This window comes from Salmo salar, chromosome ssa01 (genome assembly GCF_905237065.1).
Source record: "Salmo salar chromosome ssa01, Ssal_v3.1, whole genome shotgun sequence".
Lineage (NCBI taxonomy): Eukaryota > Metazoa > Chordata > Actinopteri > Salmoniformes > Salmonidae > Salmo > Salmo salar.
In genome coordinates, this window is record NC_059442.1 from 46,472,110 (window position 1) to 46,485,610 (window position 13,501).

At 41.3% G+C, this 13,501-nt stretch overlaps 1 protein-coding gene across 1 annotated transcript; it reads right to left on the reverse strand.

Annotated features, from left to right (window-relative positions):
- Positions 1-10,334: 10,334 nt before the first annotated feature.
- slirp (SRA stem-loop interacting RNA binding protein) lies at positions 10,335-13,178 on the reverse strand. Its single transcript, XM_014196120.2, is given in 5 exon segments — positions 10,335-10,535; positions 10,537-10,553; positions 10,796-10,903; positions 12,542-12,600; positions 13,069-13,178. Coding segments are annotated over 5 exon segments (303 nt in total). The 5' UTR covers positions 13,136-13,178; the 3' UTR covers positions 10,335-10,483.
- Between the last annotated feature and the right edge of the window lie 323 nt (positions 13,179-13,501).

Consider the following 13,501-nt stretch of genomic DNA (forward strand, 5'->3'; position numbering starts at 1 on the left):
CTTTCCGACAGATAAGATCTAAACCAGGTAAGAATTTGTCCGTGTAGAACAATTAGGGTTTCCAATCTCTCTAAAATAATGTGGTGATCGATGGTATCAAAAGCAGCACTAAGGTCTAAGAGCACGAGGACAGATGCAGAGCCTTGGTCTGACGCCATTAAAAGCTAATTTACCTCCTTCATGCGTGCATTCTCAGTGCTATGATGTAGTCTAAAACCAGTGTTTCATATACATTAATTGTCTTCGGGAAGGCAGTAAGTTGCGGCGCAACAGCTTTTCTAACATTTTTGAGAGGAATGGAAGATTCAATATAGGCCAATATTTAAAAAAAAAAATCTGAGTCAAGGTTTGGCTTTTTCAAGAGAGGCTATATTACTGCCACTTTTAGTAAGTTTGGTACACATCCAGTGGATAGGGAGCAGTTTATTATGTTCAATATAGGAGGGCCAAGCACAGAAAGCAGCTCTTTCAGTAGTTTAGTTGGGATAGGGTCCAGTATGCAGCTTGAAGGTTTAGAGGCCATGACTATTTTCATGAACATGTCAAGAGATATAGGATAAAAAAAACTTGACTCTCTCCATTGATCTTAGGTCCTGGCAGTATTGTGCAGACTCAGGACAACTGAGCTTTGGAGAAATATGCAGATTCAAAGAGGTCCGTGATTTGCTTTCTAATGATCATGATCTTTTCGTCAAAGAAGTTCATGAATTCATCACTGCTGAAGAGAAAGCCATCCTCTTGGGGAATACTGCTTTTTAGTTAGCTTTGCGACAGTATAAAAAATAAATGTTGGATTGTTCTTATTCTCCTCAATTAGGTTGAAGAAATAGGATGATCAAGCAGCAGTGAGGGCTATTCAAAATTGAACGGTACTGTCTTTCCAAGCTAGTTGGAAGACTTCCAGTTTGGTGGAGCGCCATTTTCGTTCCAATTTTCTGGAAGCTTGCATCAGGGCTCGAGTATTTTCTGAATACCATGGAGCTAGTTTCTTGTGACAAATATTTTTTGTTTTTAGGGGTGCGACTGCATCTAGGGCATTACGCAAGGTTACATTTAGTTCCTCAGTTAGGTGGTTAACCGATTTTTGTTCTCCAACGTCCTTGGGTAGGTGGAGGGAATCTGGAAGCGCATCTAGGAATCATTGGGTTGTCCGAGAATGTATAGCATGGCTTTTGATGATCCTTGTTTGGGGTCTAAGCAGATTGTTTGTTGCGATTGCAAACTTAATAAAACGGTGGTCCGATAATCCAGGATTATGAGGAAAAACGTTTAGATCCACAATATTTATTCCACGGGACAAAACTAGGTCCAGGTTATGACTGTGGCAGTGAGTAGGTCCAGAGACATGTTGGACAAAACCCACTGAGTTGATGATGGCTCCAAAAGCCTTTTGCAGTGGGTCTGTGGACTTTTCCATGTGAATATTAAAGTCACCAAAAATGTGAATATTATCTGCCATGACTACAAGGTCCGATAGGAATTCAGGGAACTCAGTGAGGAACGCTGTGTACAACCCAGGAGGCCTGTAAACAGTAGCTATAAACAGTAGGCCACATAGATTTCATGACTAGAAGCTCAAAAGATGAAAACGCAGTCATTTTATTTTTTTGTAAATTAAAATGTGTTATTGTAAACGTTAGAAACACCTCCGGCTTTGCGGGATGCGCAGGGGATATGGTCACTAGTGTAACCAGGAGGAGAGGCCTCATTTAACACAGTAAATTCATCAGGCTTAAGCCATGTTTCAGTCAGGGCAATCACATCAAATCAAATTGTTTTAGTTACATGCGCCGAATACAACAGTACCGTTCAACCATACAGTGAAATGCTAATTTACGAGCCCCTAACCAACAATGCCGTTTTTTATATTAATACGAATAAGAATAAGAAATAAAAGTAACAAGTAAATAAAGAGCAGCAGTAAAATAACAATAGCGAGACTATACAGTTGAAGTCGGAAGTTTACATACACCTTAGCCAAATACATTTAAATTCAGTTTTTCACAATTCCTGACATTTAATCCTAGTAAAAATTCCCTGGTTTAGGTCAGTTAGGATCACCACTTTATTTTAAGAACGTGAAATGTCATTATAATAGTAGAGAGAATTATTTATTTCAGCTTGTTTTTCTTTCATCACATTCCCAGTGGGTCAGAAGTTTACATACACTCAATTATTATTTGGTAGCATTGCCTTTAAATTGTTTAACTTAGATCAAATGTTTAGGGTACCCTTCCATAAGCTTCCCACAATAAGTTGGGTGAATTTTGACCCATTCCTCCTGACAGAGCTGGTGTAACTGAGTCAGGTTTGTAGGCCTCCTTGCTCGCACACACTTTTTCAGTTCTGCCCACACATTTTCTATGGGATTGAGGTCAGGGCTTTGTGATGGCCACTCCAATACCTTGACTTTGTTGTCCTTAAGCCATTTTGCAACAACTTTGAAAGTATGCTTGGGGTCATTGTCCATTTGGAAGACCCATTTGCGACCAAGCTTTAACTTCCTGACTGATGTCTTGAGATGTTGCTTCAATATATCCACATCATTTTCCTCCCTCATGATGCCATCTATTTTGTGAAGTGCACCAGTCCCTCCTGCAGCAAAGCACCCCCACAACATGATGCTGCAACCCCTGTGCTTCACGGTTGGAATGGTGTTCTTCGGCTTGCAAGCCTCCCCCTTTTTCCTCCAAACATAACGATGGTCATTATGGCCAAACAGTTCTATTTTTGTTTCATCTGACCAGAGGCCATTTCTCCAAAAAGTATGATCGTTGTCCACATGTGCAGTTGCAAACCGTAGTCTGGCTTTTTTATGGTGGTTTTGAAGCAGTGGCTTCTTCTTTGCTGAGCGTCCTTTCAGGTTATGTCGATATAGGACTAATTTTACTGTGGATATAGATACTTTTGTACCTGTTTCCTCTGGCATCTTCACAAGGTCCTTTGCTGTTGTTCAGGGATTGATTTGTACTTTTCGCACCAAAGTACATTCATCTCTAGGAGACAGAACGCGTCTCCTTCCTGAGCGGTATGACGGCTGTGTGGTCCCACGGTGTTTATGCTTGTGTATTATTGTTTGTACAGATGAACGTGGTACCTTCAGGCATTTGGAAATTGCTCTCAACGATGGACCAGACTTGTGGAGGTCTTTATTTTTTTACCTGAGGTCTTGGCTGATTTCTTTTGATTTCCCCATGATGTCAAGCAAAGAGGCACTGAGTTTGAAGGAAGGCCTTGAAATACATCGACGGGTACACCTCAAATTTACTCAAATTATGTCAATTAGCCTATCAGAAGCTTCTAAAGGCATGACATAATTTTCTGGAGTTTACCAAGCTGTTTAAAGGCATAATCAACTTAGTGTATGTAAACTTCTGACCCACTTGAATTGTGATACAATGAATTATAAGTGAAATAATCTGTCTGTAAACAATTGTTGGAAAAATTACTTGTGTCATGCACAAAGTAGATGTCCTAACTGACTTGCCAAAACTATAGTTTGTTAACAAGAAATTTGTGGGGTGGTTGAAAAACGAGTTTTAATGACTCCAACCTAAGTGTATGTAAATTTCCGACTTCAACTGTACATAGTTAACATTTTATCCCAAAAAACGAATAGCACTTTTATTGATACATCTAGCTTAGGTAAATGTCAAATATTAACCATGTATGCTGTCTATATTGCTTGTTGTCACGTCCTGACCAGTAAAGGGGTTATTTGTTCTTATAGTTTGGTCAGGACGTGGCAGGGGATATTTGGTTTATATGGTTCGGGGTGGTTGTTTATGTAGAGGGGTATTTGATTTATTAGTCCAGGGTTTTGGTTATTGTTCTATGTTAGTTTAGTTCTATGTTCAGTCTAGTCGTTTGTATTTCTATGTTTAGTTAATTTGTGTTGGGGCCTTCAGTTGGAGGCAGCTGTCTATTGTTGCCTGATTGAAGGTCCTATATTTAGGAGTGTGTTTATCATGGGATTTTGTGGGAGATTGTTGCTGTGTATAGCTTTGTGCCTTACTGACATGTTCTTTGTCGTCGTGTTTTTGTATATGTGTTTATTTTGGTTTTCCTTCTTTATCCTTTAATAAAAGAAGATGAGTATACATTTTCCCGCTGCGTCTTGGTCTAAACCCTACGACACCCGTGACACTTGTAATTGATATAAGTCAACATCTAAGTATTATGTATTTTTACATAAATTGTTATGGCTGTATTGTTTTAAAAATCCAATAATGTTGTGACCCGCGAACATTGGGTGAATAACGAAATCAAAGCACAGATTTAATGTTATTTGATTCATTTTTACAGTTGCGATACATATGGTCTACTACTGTAAATGTCACAACATCCACAGAAGGAGGCGCCTCTCCTCGGTCGAGCGGCGCTCGGTGGTCGTCGTCGCCGGCCTACTAGCTGCCACCGATCTGTGTTTCAGTGTCTATTAGTTATGTCTGGTTTTTGTTTGCACCTGTTTTGTGTTTTGTCATTAGTGGGGGGGTTATTTAGTCTGTCTGTGTTTAGCTAGGATTTTGTGCGGGATTGTTCGTTGTTACGTGTGGTGTTACTTTTATTATCTAGGCATTAGGGTTGCCGGGCTGCGCCCGTGGATTTATTAAATTAAGATTGTTCCAACGGACCTCAGTCTCCTGCGTTTGACTCACTCCTTAAACTGTTCATTCCGCTCGTGACAGTAAATGAGAAGTGTTTGCTATTAGCTATTATTTCATTACCACAGAGCGTTCCTGTCTGCTTAAAACCTAAATCCTTAGTCTCTGGTTAGGGTGAGCCAAAGGGCTGTGGGCTGGATTCAAACCTATGCCAACTCTGACATACAAGTGTTCCGGGGTCAGCGGCTGTAACCGCTGGACCACACAGGCCACACGTGCATCCCTTTTTTTCTTTGCCAGATGTGCCCTCTCTCTCATTCTCTCCTCATCCTCCCTTTTATTTTCCTCCCTCTCCTTGTTTCTCAGGAAGGTTTCTCTTTCTCTTTGCTCTTCGTGGGAGCAGATACGCTCCATTTCCAAAATATGCTAAATGTGTTGTTGGCTTAAAAGATTGATACTCCTTCCTCCATTTCCCAGATACATTTTACAGCATAGCAACAAAACATCAAGCTTTTATACATTACTTCAGCGTTTATTTTGTATTTATCTTGTATTTGTTTATTTTCTATTTGATTTGTATGGAATGTGAATCAGGTCCCATAGTACAGTAAAGAAAGCTACCCCCAGTAGACATGGTCAGGATGCCATCGTCTTTCCAAAGTCTTCGCTCCAACAGCTTTCAATGTCTTCGTTCAGACGACTTCTACCATATTTTCAAAGTCTTTCCAACGAATTTCAGTGCATCTAAAATAGCAGACCAAACAACAACATAAACATTGTACCGCTTCTTCTTGTTGCTACCGGCTGCAATCTAGAAAGATGAAAACACTTTGTTCAAGAATTTTACTAACATCTCACTCACATATATAGTTACAGCAGGCCAAGGTATGAGAGTCAGACACACACACATGCAAAAATATTACTCACACTTACTTACGGTATTAGAGTTGTTGGTTCTGTGGGTCGGGCGGATGGGGCACCAGCATCCTCCTCCTGAATCCTCCTCACGATGGCTGCAGAAGCTGGGGTCCTTGGGATATATTGCCTCCTCTGGATTTGAGGTCTTACCAATGCCCTGCCCAGCTCCTGGAGAAAGAGCCGTCTCCTCTGGAGCTTCCCTCTGTTCCAATCTAGGTTCAACGCCATCCAGATGACCAACGCGTTGTACGCCGAGATGTCCAAGATGGTGAAGAATATCACAAGTGGCCAGAGTAGGGTTCTTATTTTGCAGCTGTGGCCAGTCACAAGCATGTCTTAATTGTCCACCCCTCCTTTTGTGGCATTGTAATCCATTATGACTTCTGGTTTTTGATCTTCCTGGCCACAGATTCTCCCATCCCTATGCAGTGTACTCATCAGTACCACGTTTTTGCCTTTCTTTGGCGCGTAGGACACTAGGGACGTGTCGGGCGTGAACACAAACCTAGAGGAATTGATAGGCCTGTTCCGTGTATTCAACAGCTGAGGTGGGAGCTCTGGCTTGTTTTTCGTACAGTTCCTACCATCGTCAGCTTCCTCTTGAGGAGATCCTGTCCCAGCTTGTGCGAAGTAAAAAAGTTAGCGCATGTGATGTTGTGGCCACAGAGTCCCTGTGTCACGTCCAGGACAACCTGCATCCATTGGTTCTTCTCAAGGGCTCCTCCATCTGGCTTCCCCGTATACACGTGCACGTTCCACGCATATGATGAAGCAGCATCACAGGCAGCCCAGATCTTGATTCCATATTTTGTGGGTTTAGACGGTATGTACTGCCTGAAGGGGCAGGAAGCTGCTCAACAGTAACGTTGGGCCCAGGGTTGTAAAACAGGCGAAGGCGGTCCACCCACTTGTCCCACACTGACCTGATTGCAGCTAGCTTGTCTCTCTGCAAGTTTTCCAGAGACATTGTTGCATGGAAAACTTGTCTGCCAGTTTCTGCATCCCACAGGGATTCTGTGAATTCCCCATTGGATCTGAAAACACCAGCAAGAATAAGAACCATAAAGTATGCATGTAAATGAGTTTGGTCCATGAGCTGGTTGCTGACGGGCTGGTCCTGGGGCTGGCTGCTGACGGGCTGGTGCTGGGGCTGGTTGCTGATGTGGTGGTCCTGGGGCTGGCTGAGGGTCAATCTCATCCTCTTCTTTCAACTCACTGGTAGACTCCGAATTGACAGAGACATGATCCTCATATTCTGAAAATTCTTCATCTTCTAAAGTGGAAGACGCTCCTTCCACCCTAGCTTCTCTCTCTGCAAAAATACTGATTTTTATTTACAATGTATCAAAATAATGTATTGTTATAACATTGTGCAGGTTCCCGCAAGACAATGTGTAGTTTTACACACTACAAAGGGTAAAGAGTGCGAGAAAAGCGGGAGCCAGGCAGACAGGCAGGGAGACAGACAGGTTCTTGGTGCTATGTTGAAACAGCAGGCCCAGGGAGGAGGAAGACAGAGTGAAGGCACACAGCAAACCTTTTTCTTAAATGTTTTACTTGTTTTCACCTACACACACTTTTATTACCCTCCAGGGGACCAGAACACCACATATGTAATATAAATGTGTAAGGGGTGCACAGTATGCACTCAATGAAAATTAGCCAAGGCCAAGGTTGAGCCAGGTTGAAACAACTAGTTATTTTATCATTTTTCTTTTAAACATTGAAAATGTGTCCCACAGACCCGAACACCACACAAGGGTTAATATCCATTTGGTCCTCTCTCTCTTTCTCTCTCTGTCTATACCCCTTCTCTTACACAGAGACCAAATGAGGAGATAACGCAGAATGATGAGGAGTGGAAAGTGATCAAAAGTGAGGCAGCTCGTCTGATAGAAGAGAACAGAAAGATGGGGAAAGAGAATGTCAGCCAGAAAGAGATGGAAGAGGAAAGGAGGAGTGAAGAGGCAGTAAGAGCAGAGAAAGTGGAGGCCACAAAACAGGTTGAGGAGAGGGAAATAGAGATGGAGGAGGAGAAGCTGTGCAGATCAGGATAAAGAGAAAAACACTGAGGGTAGAGGTTCACAGCAGATAGGAAACCTCTGTGGTATTTAACTAATAGCTAATAGCAAACACTTATCATTTACAGCACTAGACCATATCTCAAAGGAAACTGACACAGACAGCGATATCGAAAGTGAGGCATAGAGTCTGACAAAGGTAACAGAGAGACGGCCAGAGTGTCAGCCAGAAAGAGATGGAAGAGGAAGAGAGGAGTGGCAGAGAGAGTAGAGAAAAAGGTGGCCACAAAACAGGCTGAGGGAAATAGAGATGGAGAAGAGGAAAATTGAGAATAAGCGAGTGAAAGAGGGGAATAAGACGTCTGAGAATGAATAGTAATAGAGACAAAGCCAGAAGAGCAGACTGCAACAGAGGTTGAGACGGGACTTAGTGATTGGGACATGTGAAAGTTAAGAGGATACATTTAAGGTGGAAAAACAGAAAGAGCTTGAAGAGAAGAAGAAAAGGGTAAGAGAGCTGGCAAAGAAGAAGTCTGAGGACTTCTAGTGGAGAAGGTGGAAAGTTTTAAGTTCCTCGGCGTACACATCATGGACAAACTGAAATGGTCCACCCACACAGACAGCGTGGGGAAGAAGGCGCAACAGCGCCTCTTCAACCTCAAAGAGGCTGAAGAAATTTGGCTTGTCACCGAAAAATACTCACAAACTTTTACAGATGCACAATCGAGAGCATCCTGTCGGGCTGTATCACCGCCTGGTACGGCAACTGCTCCGCCCACAACCGTAAGGCTCTCCAGAGGGTAGTGAGGTCTGCACAACGCATCACCGGGGGCAAACTACCTGCCCTCCAGCACCACCCGAGCCACTGCCTGTTCACCCCGCTATCATCCAGAAAGCGAGGTCAGCACAGGTGCATCAAAGCTTGGGCCGAGAGACTGAAAAACAGCTTCTATCTCAAGGCCATCAGACTGTTAAACAGCCATCACTAACATTGAGTGGCTGCTGCCAACATACTGACTCAAATCTCTAGCCACTTGAATAATAAAAAATTGGATGTAATAAATGTATCACTTGTCACTTTAGACAATGCCACTTTATATGTTTACATACCCTACATTACTCATCTCATATATATATATATATATATATATATATATATATACTGTACTCTATACCATCTACTGCATCTTGCCTATGCCGCACAGCCACCGCTCATCCATATATTTATATGTACATGTTCTTATTCATTCCTTTACACTTGTGTGTATAAGGTAGTTGTTGTGAATTTGTTAGATTACTTGTTAGATATTACTGCACGGTCAGAACTTGAAGCACAAGCATTTCGCTACACTCGCATTAACATCTGCTAACCATGTGTATGTGACCAATACAATTTGATTTGATGATGAACAGAGTGAGAGAGACCAAACAGAAAGAGCAGACTGCTATAGACAGAACTGAATCAAATTAAATCAAATTGTGTCACATGTTTTGTAAACAACAGGTGTAGACTAACAGTGAAATGCTTGAAGAAGAATCAAAAAGAGCTGGAGTGGAAGGCAGAGAAAAAGGTGAGGGGGGAAAAGAAATATAAGCTGGAGCCAGAGAGCTGGAGGAAAAAGGAGAAGAAACTCCTGGAGCAGGTGAGATGGAATCCAGAAGAAAGGAGCACAGGAAGAAAGCAGAGGCAACCAGATTGGGAGAGCAGCATAACCAGTGGGCTGATTTCTTTAGTGATTTGAGGGAGGAAGCAGCACGGGAGCATCTGAGGAAGTTGGAGAACAGGAGGTAGGAGTATGCCACCAAGAGGGGATTACAGATGTTTCATAAAAATCTAGTTGTCAAGAGGACAACACACAAGGCCCCAGGAAGAGTCAGCGCAAGAAGTGAGTTCAGATGAGGACACTGGCTCTGAATGGGAGAAGGAAAAGAGGAAGGAGAAGCAGAGGAAGGAAGACAATAGGTAGAGTAAAGGACAAGAAGATGGCCAAGAAGCAGAAGATTATACAACTGAGGCAGAAGAGGTGCAAGGCACGCCTTGTTCCCACAATAAAGAAAGATGGATTTAAGTCATTCTTCAAAGTTATTAAGTACTACCATTACTTTAATATCAAGCATTCAAGCATTCATGTATAAAAAAAGCATTTTTATTCCAAACAAAATGTGTTTTTCTTCATATCTGTGAACTACGAAATTTACTCAACCAGATTAAACCCACAACACAGAAAGAGCAGTGTTTGTCAGACCATGAGAAATCCAGAAAAATCTGTCTTCTCATGGAAACGTCTGTAGAATCCCAACTATTATGACCATGCTATGGAAAGATGACTCTTACGAACGCGATGGTGTTCTCCGTTTTGCTCTACAATCCCCACAAGACTCGTCTGAAATCGTCGGTACAGCCAATCTGCCAACTTCTGTCTGTAGCGTCCGAACAGTTCGGGCTACACACTAATATGACCCCTCTTTGGAAAGGTGTCTCATGAACATGTTGGTTGTTTTGCTCTAGGATGCCCACAATCCTAGTCTGAAGGTAGCCTGGTACCAGTTTAAAAATGGAGTGGAATATAATAGGTCAAATGTTTTTTTTATAGTTTGCTGATCTATAATTCAAATTTCATCAAATCATTTTTGGATTTCTTTTATACCGTAAGGTGTCCTAAAATTCAAAATCAAATAGCTAAATGGTCCTTGGTATGACCATCTTGAAACAATTCCATATGTTTGCTTAGTAAGGATTAATATGCAGTTACTAAGAGGATATACAAATAAACACTTCCTTCTTCAGCCATGCAAAACAAACATTGTGTCTCTTTATTTTGACAGATTACAATAAATGTATGAAGACATACTACTATGAAAAAAAAAAAAGAATACTGTTGGGTGGCCTAGTTCTGTTTCCATAGGTATTGAATTCACCCCTCATATATACAAACACCCTCAGCTTGTCTCCACCACCTCTCTGTTTGTTTTCTGTCCTGAAAACACTTTTGTTTCTTTGAACTTGAAGCTGAAAAGACACAATGGGAGAGAAAAATACATGTCATGTTTAGTTTGGTTAATGACATGGTAAGGTGATGTGTATTTGATTTAAGACCACTCACATTGGCTTTCAAACTAGAATAGAGAAAATACATTCTATAGTAAGATTATAACAAAGTCTAAACACATTTTAGTCAACAACAAAAGTTCAGGGTATAGCATCCAATGATGGGCAATGGGGTTGACATGATCTAGTCTGATGAACTATACCGTGGATCCCTCCAGTACGTGTGGGTCTTTCTGGAGAGCATTATTCAGGCCTTCCTCGGACATGTATCCGATCCAGCAGAAGCCTCTGTGGAAGCCTGTCTCTTTGTCCTGTTAGAAAATATACAGTACCAGTCAAAAGTTTGGACACCTACTCATTCGTTTTTCTTTATTTTTACTATTTTCAACCAATTCTACCTTGTAGAATAATAGTGAGAACATCAAAACTATGAAATAACACATACGGAATCACGCAACCACAAGTGCTAAACAAATCAAAATATATTTAAGATGTTAGACTCTTCAAAGTAGCCACCCTTTGCCTTGATGACAACTCTGCAAACTCTTGGCATTATCTCAACCAGCTTCATGAGGTAGTCACCTGGAATGCATTTCAATTAACAGCTGTGACTTGTTGAAAGTTGATTTGTGGAATTTCTTTCCTTCTTAATGCGTTTGAGCCAATCAGTTGTGTTGTGACAAGGTAGGGTTGGTATACAGAAGACAGCTCTATTTGGTAAAAGACCAAGTCCATATTATGGCAAGAACAACTCATATAAGCAAAGAGAAACAACAGTCCATCATTACTTTAAGACATGAAAGTCAGTCAATGCAGAACATTAAGAACTTTGAAAGTTTTTGCAGTCGCAAAAACCATCAACCGCTATGATGAAACTAGCTCTCATGAGGACCGCCACAGGAAAGGAAGACCCAAAGTTACTTCTGCTGCAGAGGATACGTTCATTAGAGTTACCAGCCTCAGAAATTGCAGCCCAAATAAATGCTTCAGAGAGTTCAAGTGACAAACACATCTCAACAGCAACTGTTCAGAGGAGACTGTGTGAATCAGGCCTTCATGGTCAAATTGCTGCAAAGAAACCACTACTAAAGGACACCAATAAGAAGAAGTGCCTTTCTTGGGCAAAGAAACACAAGCAATGGACATTTGACATGTGGAAATCTGTTATTTGGTCTGATGAGTCCAAATGTGAGATTTTTGGTTCCAACCGCCATGTCTTAGTGAGACACAGAGTAGGTGAACAGATGATCTCCGCATGTGTGGTTCACACAGTGAAGCATGGAGGTGGTGTGATGATGCTTTGCTGGTGACACGATCTGTGATTTATTTAGAATTTAAGGCACACTTAACCAGCATTGCTACCACAGCATTCTGCAGCGATATGCCATCCCATCTGGTTTGCGCTTAGTGAGATTATCGTTTGTTTTTCAACAGGACAATGACCCAACACACCTCCAGGCTGCGTAAGGGCTATTTGACCGAGGAGATTGATGGAGTGCTGCATCAGATGACATGGCCTCCATAATCCCCCGACCTCAACCCAATTGAGATGGTTTGAGATGAGTTGGACCGCAGAGGGAAGAAAAAGCAGCCAACAAGTGCTCAGCACATGTGGGAACTCCTTCAAGACTTTTGGAAAAGCATTCCAGGTGAAGCTGGTTGACAGAATGCCAAGAGTGTGCAAAGCTGTCAAGGCAAAGGGTGACTACTTTGAAGAATCTCAATATAAAATATATTTAGATTTTGGTTACTACATGATTCCATGTGTGTCATTTCATAGTTGAGGTCTTCACTATTATTGGTGTAGAAAATAGTAAAAATAAAGAAAAACCTTTGAATGAGTAGGTGTCCAAACATTTGACTGGTACTTTACATTGTAAGTCAAGATGGAGGTTGTGATATCAGGTTTCTCAATCATTAAAACAATCTGTTGAGGCCAGTGTACTTACAAAGGGAACAAGGCATTTCTTGACTTGACCGAACTGCCCAAAGTACTCCTTCATCTCCTCTGAAAGAAAATAATGACATGTTTTATTACACGTTCTACCACTGTAGCTAAGCAACTAACTTAGTAAAGCAAAGTCTACAGTGCAACCTTACACAGACAATGCTGATAGTTAACGTGTCTGATTAATCAGACTGTAATAGCTACACAATTAATTTTATATTAGCTAGAGTCTATTAGCTAATTAAATCAGACAAGTACCTATAGTAGCCATCTCACTGACATGCAAAACCCACATCAATAGGCTACAATAAGCCTGATAATTTAGCAATCGATAAAAGCAATACCAAATAAGCGCCGTTGCAAAAATAGAGGCAGAGAAAAGCTGGTTGAGGTGAAAGTCGCACACATGGCTAGCGACCATTGTCAAGGCAGCACTCACACCATGATGTAAAAGGCGCCCACAAAAGTTCCCAGCCTAACATAAACATTGCCAACAGTAACTCTTGTTCCAATAAAAACCATGCTTACTGCTTGCAAGAGTCCATGGTATTTTAGACACAAACACCTCATATACCTTATTCGACGACCCTGCCATATTATGTCCGTGGAACTCGAGCTACCTCTGACCCGAGTCACGTGACGCCGGTGTCGTTTAAATATATATATATTTTTTCAGATAAGGACTAAAAATCACTAAAAGTTCAGATCTATTTTACAAATTAAAAAAACTTTAGAAATGTTGAACAAAATGTTATGTTTTGCTTATTTGTAATTTTTTTGTTTTTTTTGTTTTATAGTTGAGAGGTCATTTTCAGATGCATTTAGAACTTGTTCAAATTCTTCAAGCAAAGAAATCCTCCACCTGACTTTAGCGGTGTCATTGTCTTCTCGAAAATTGTCAAACATGAGTGTTTCCAATATAGCTTACAACGAATATTGTAATGTTAATGTAAACAGCGGG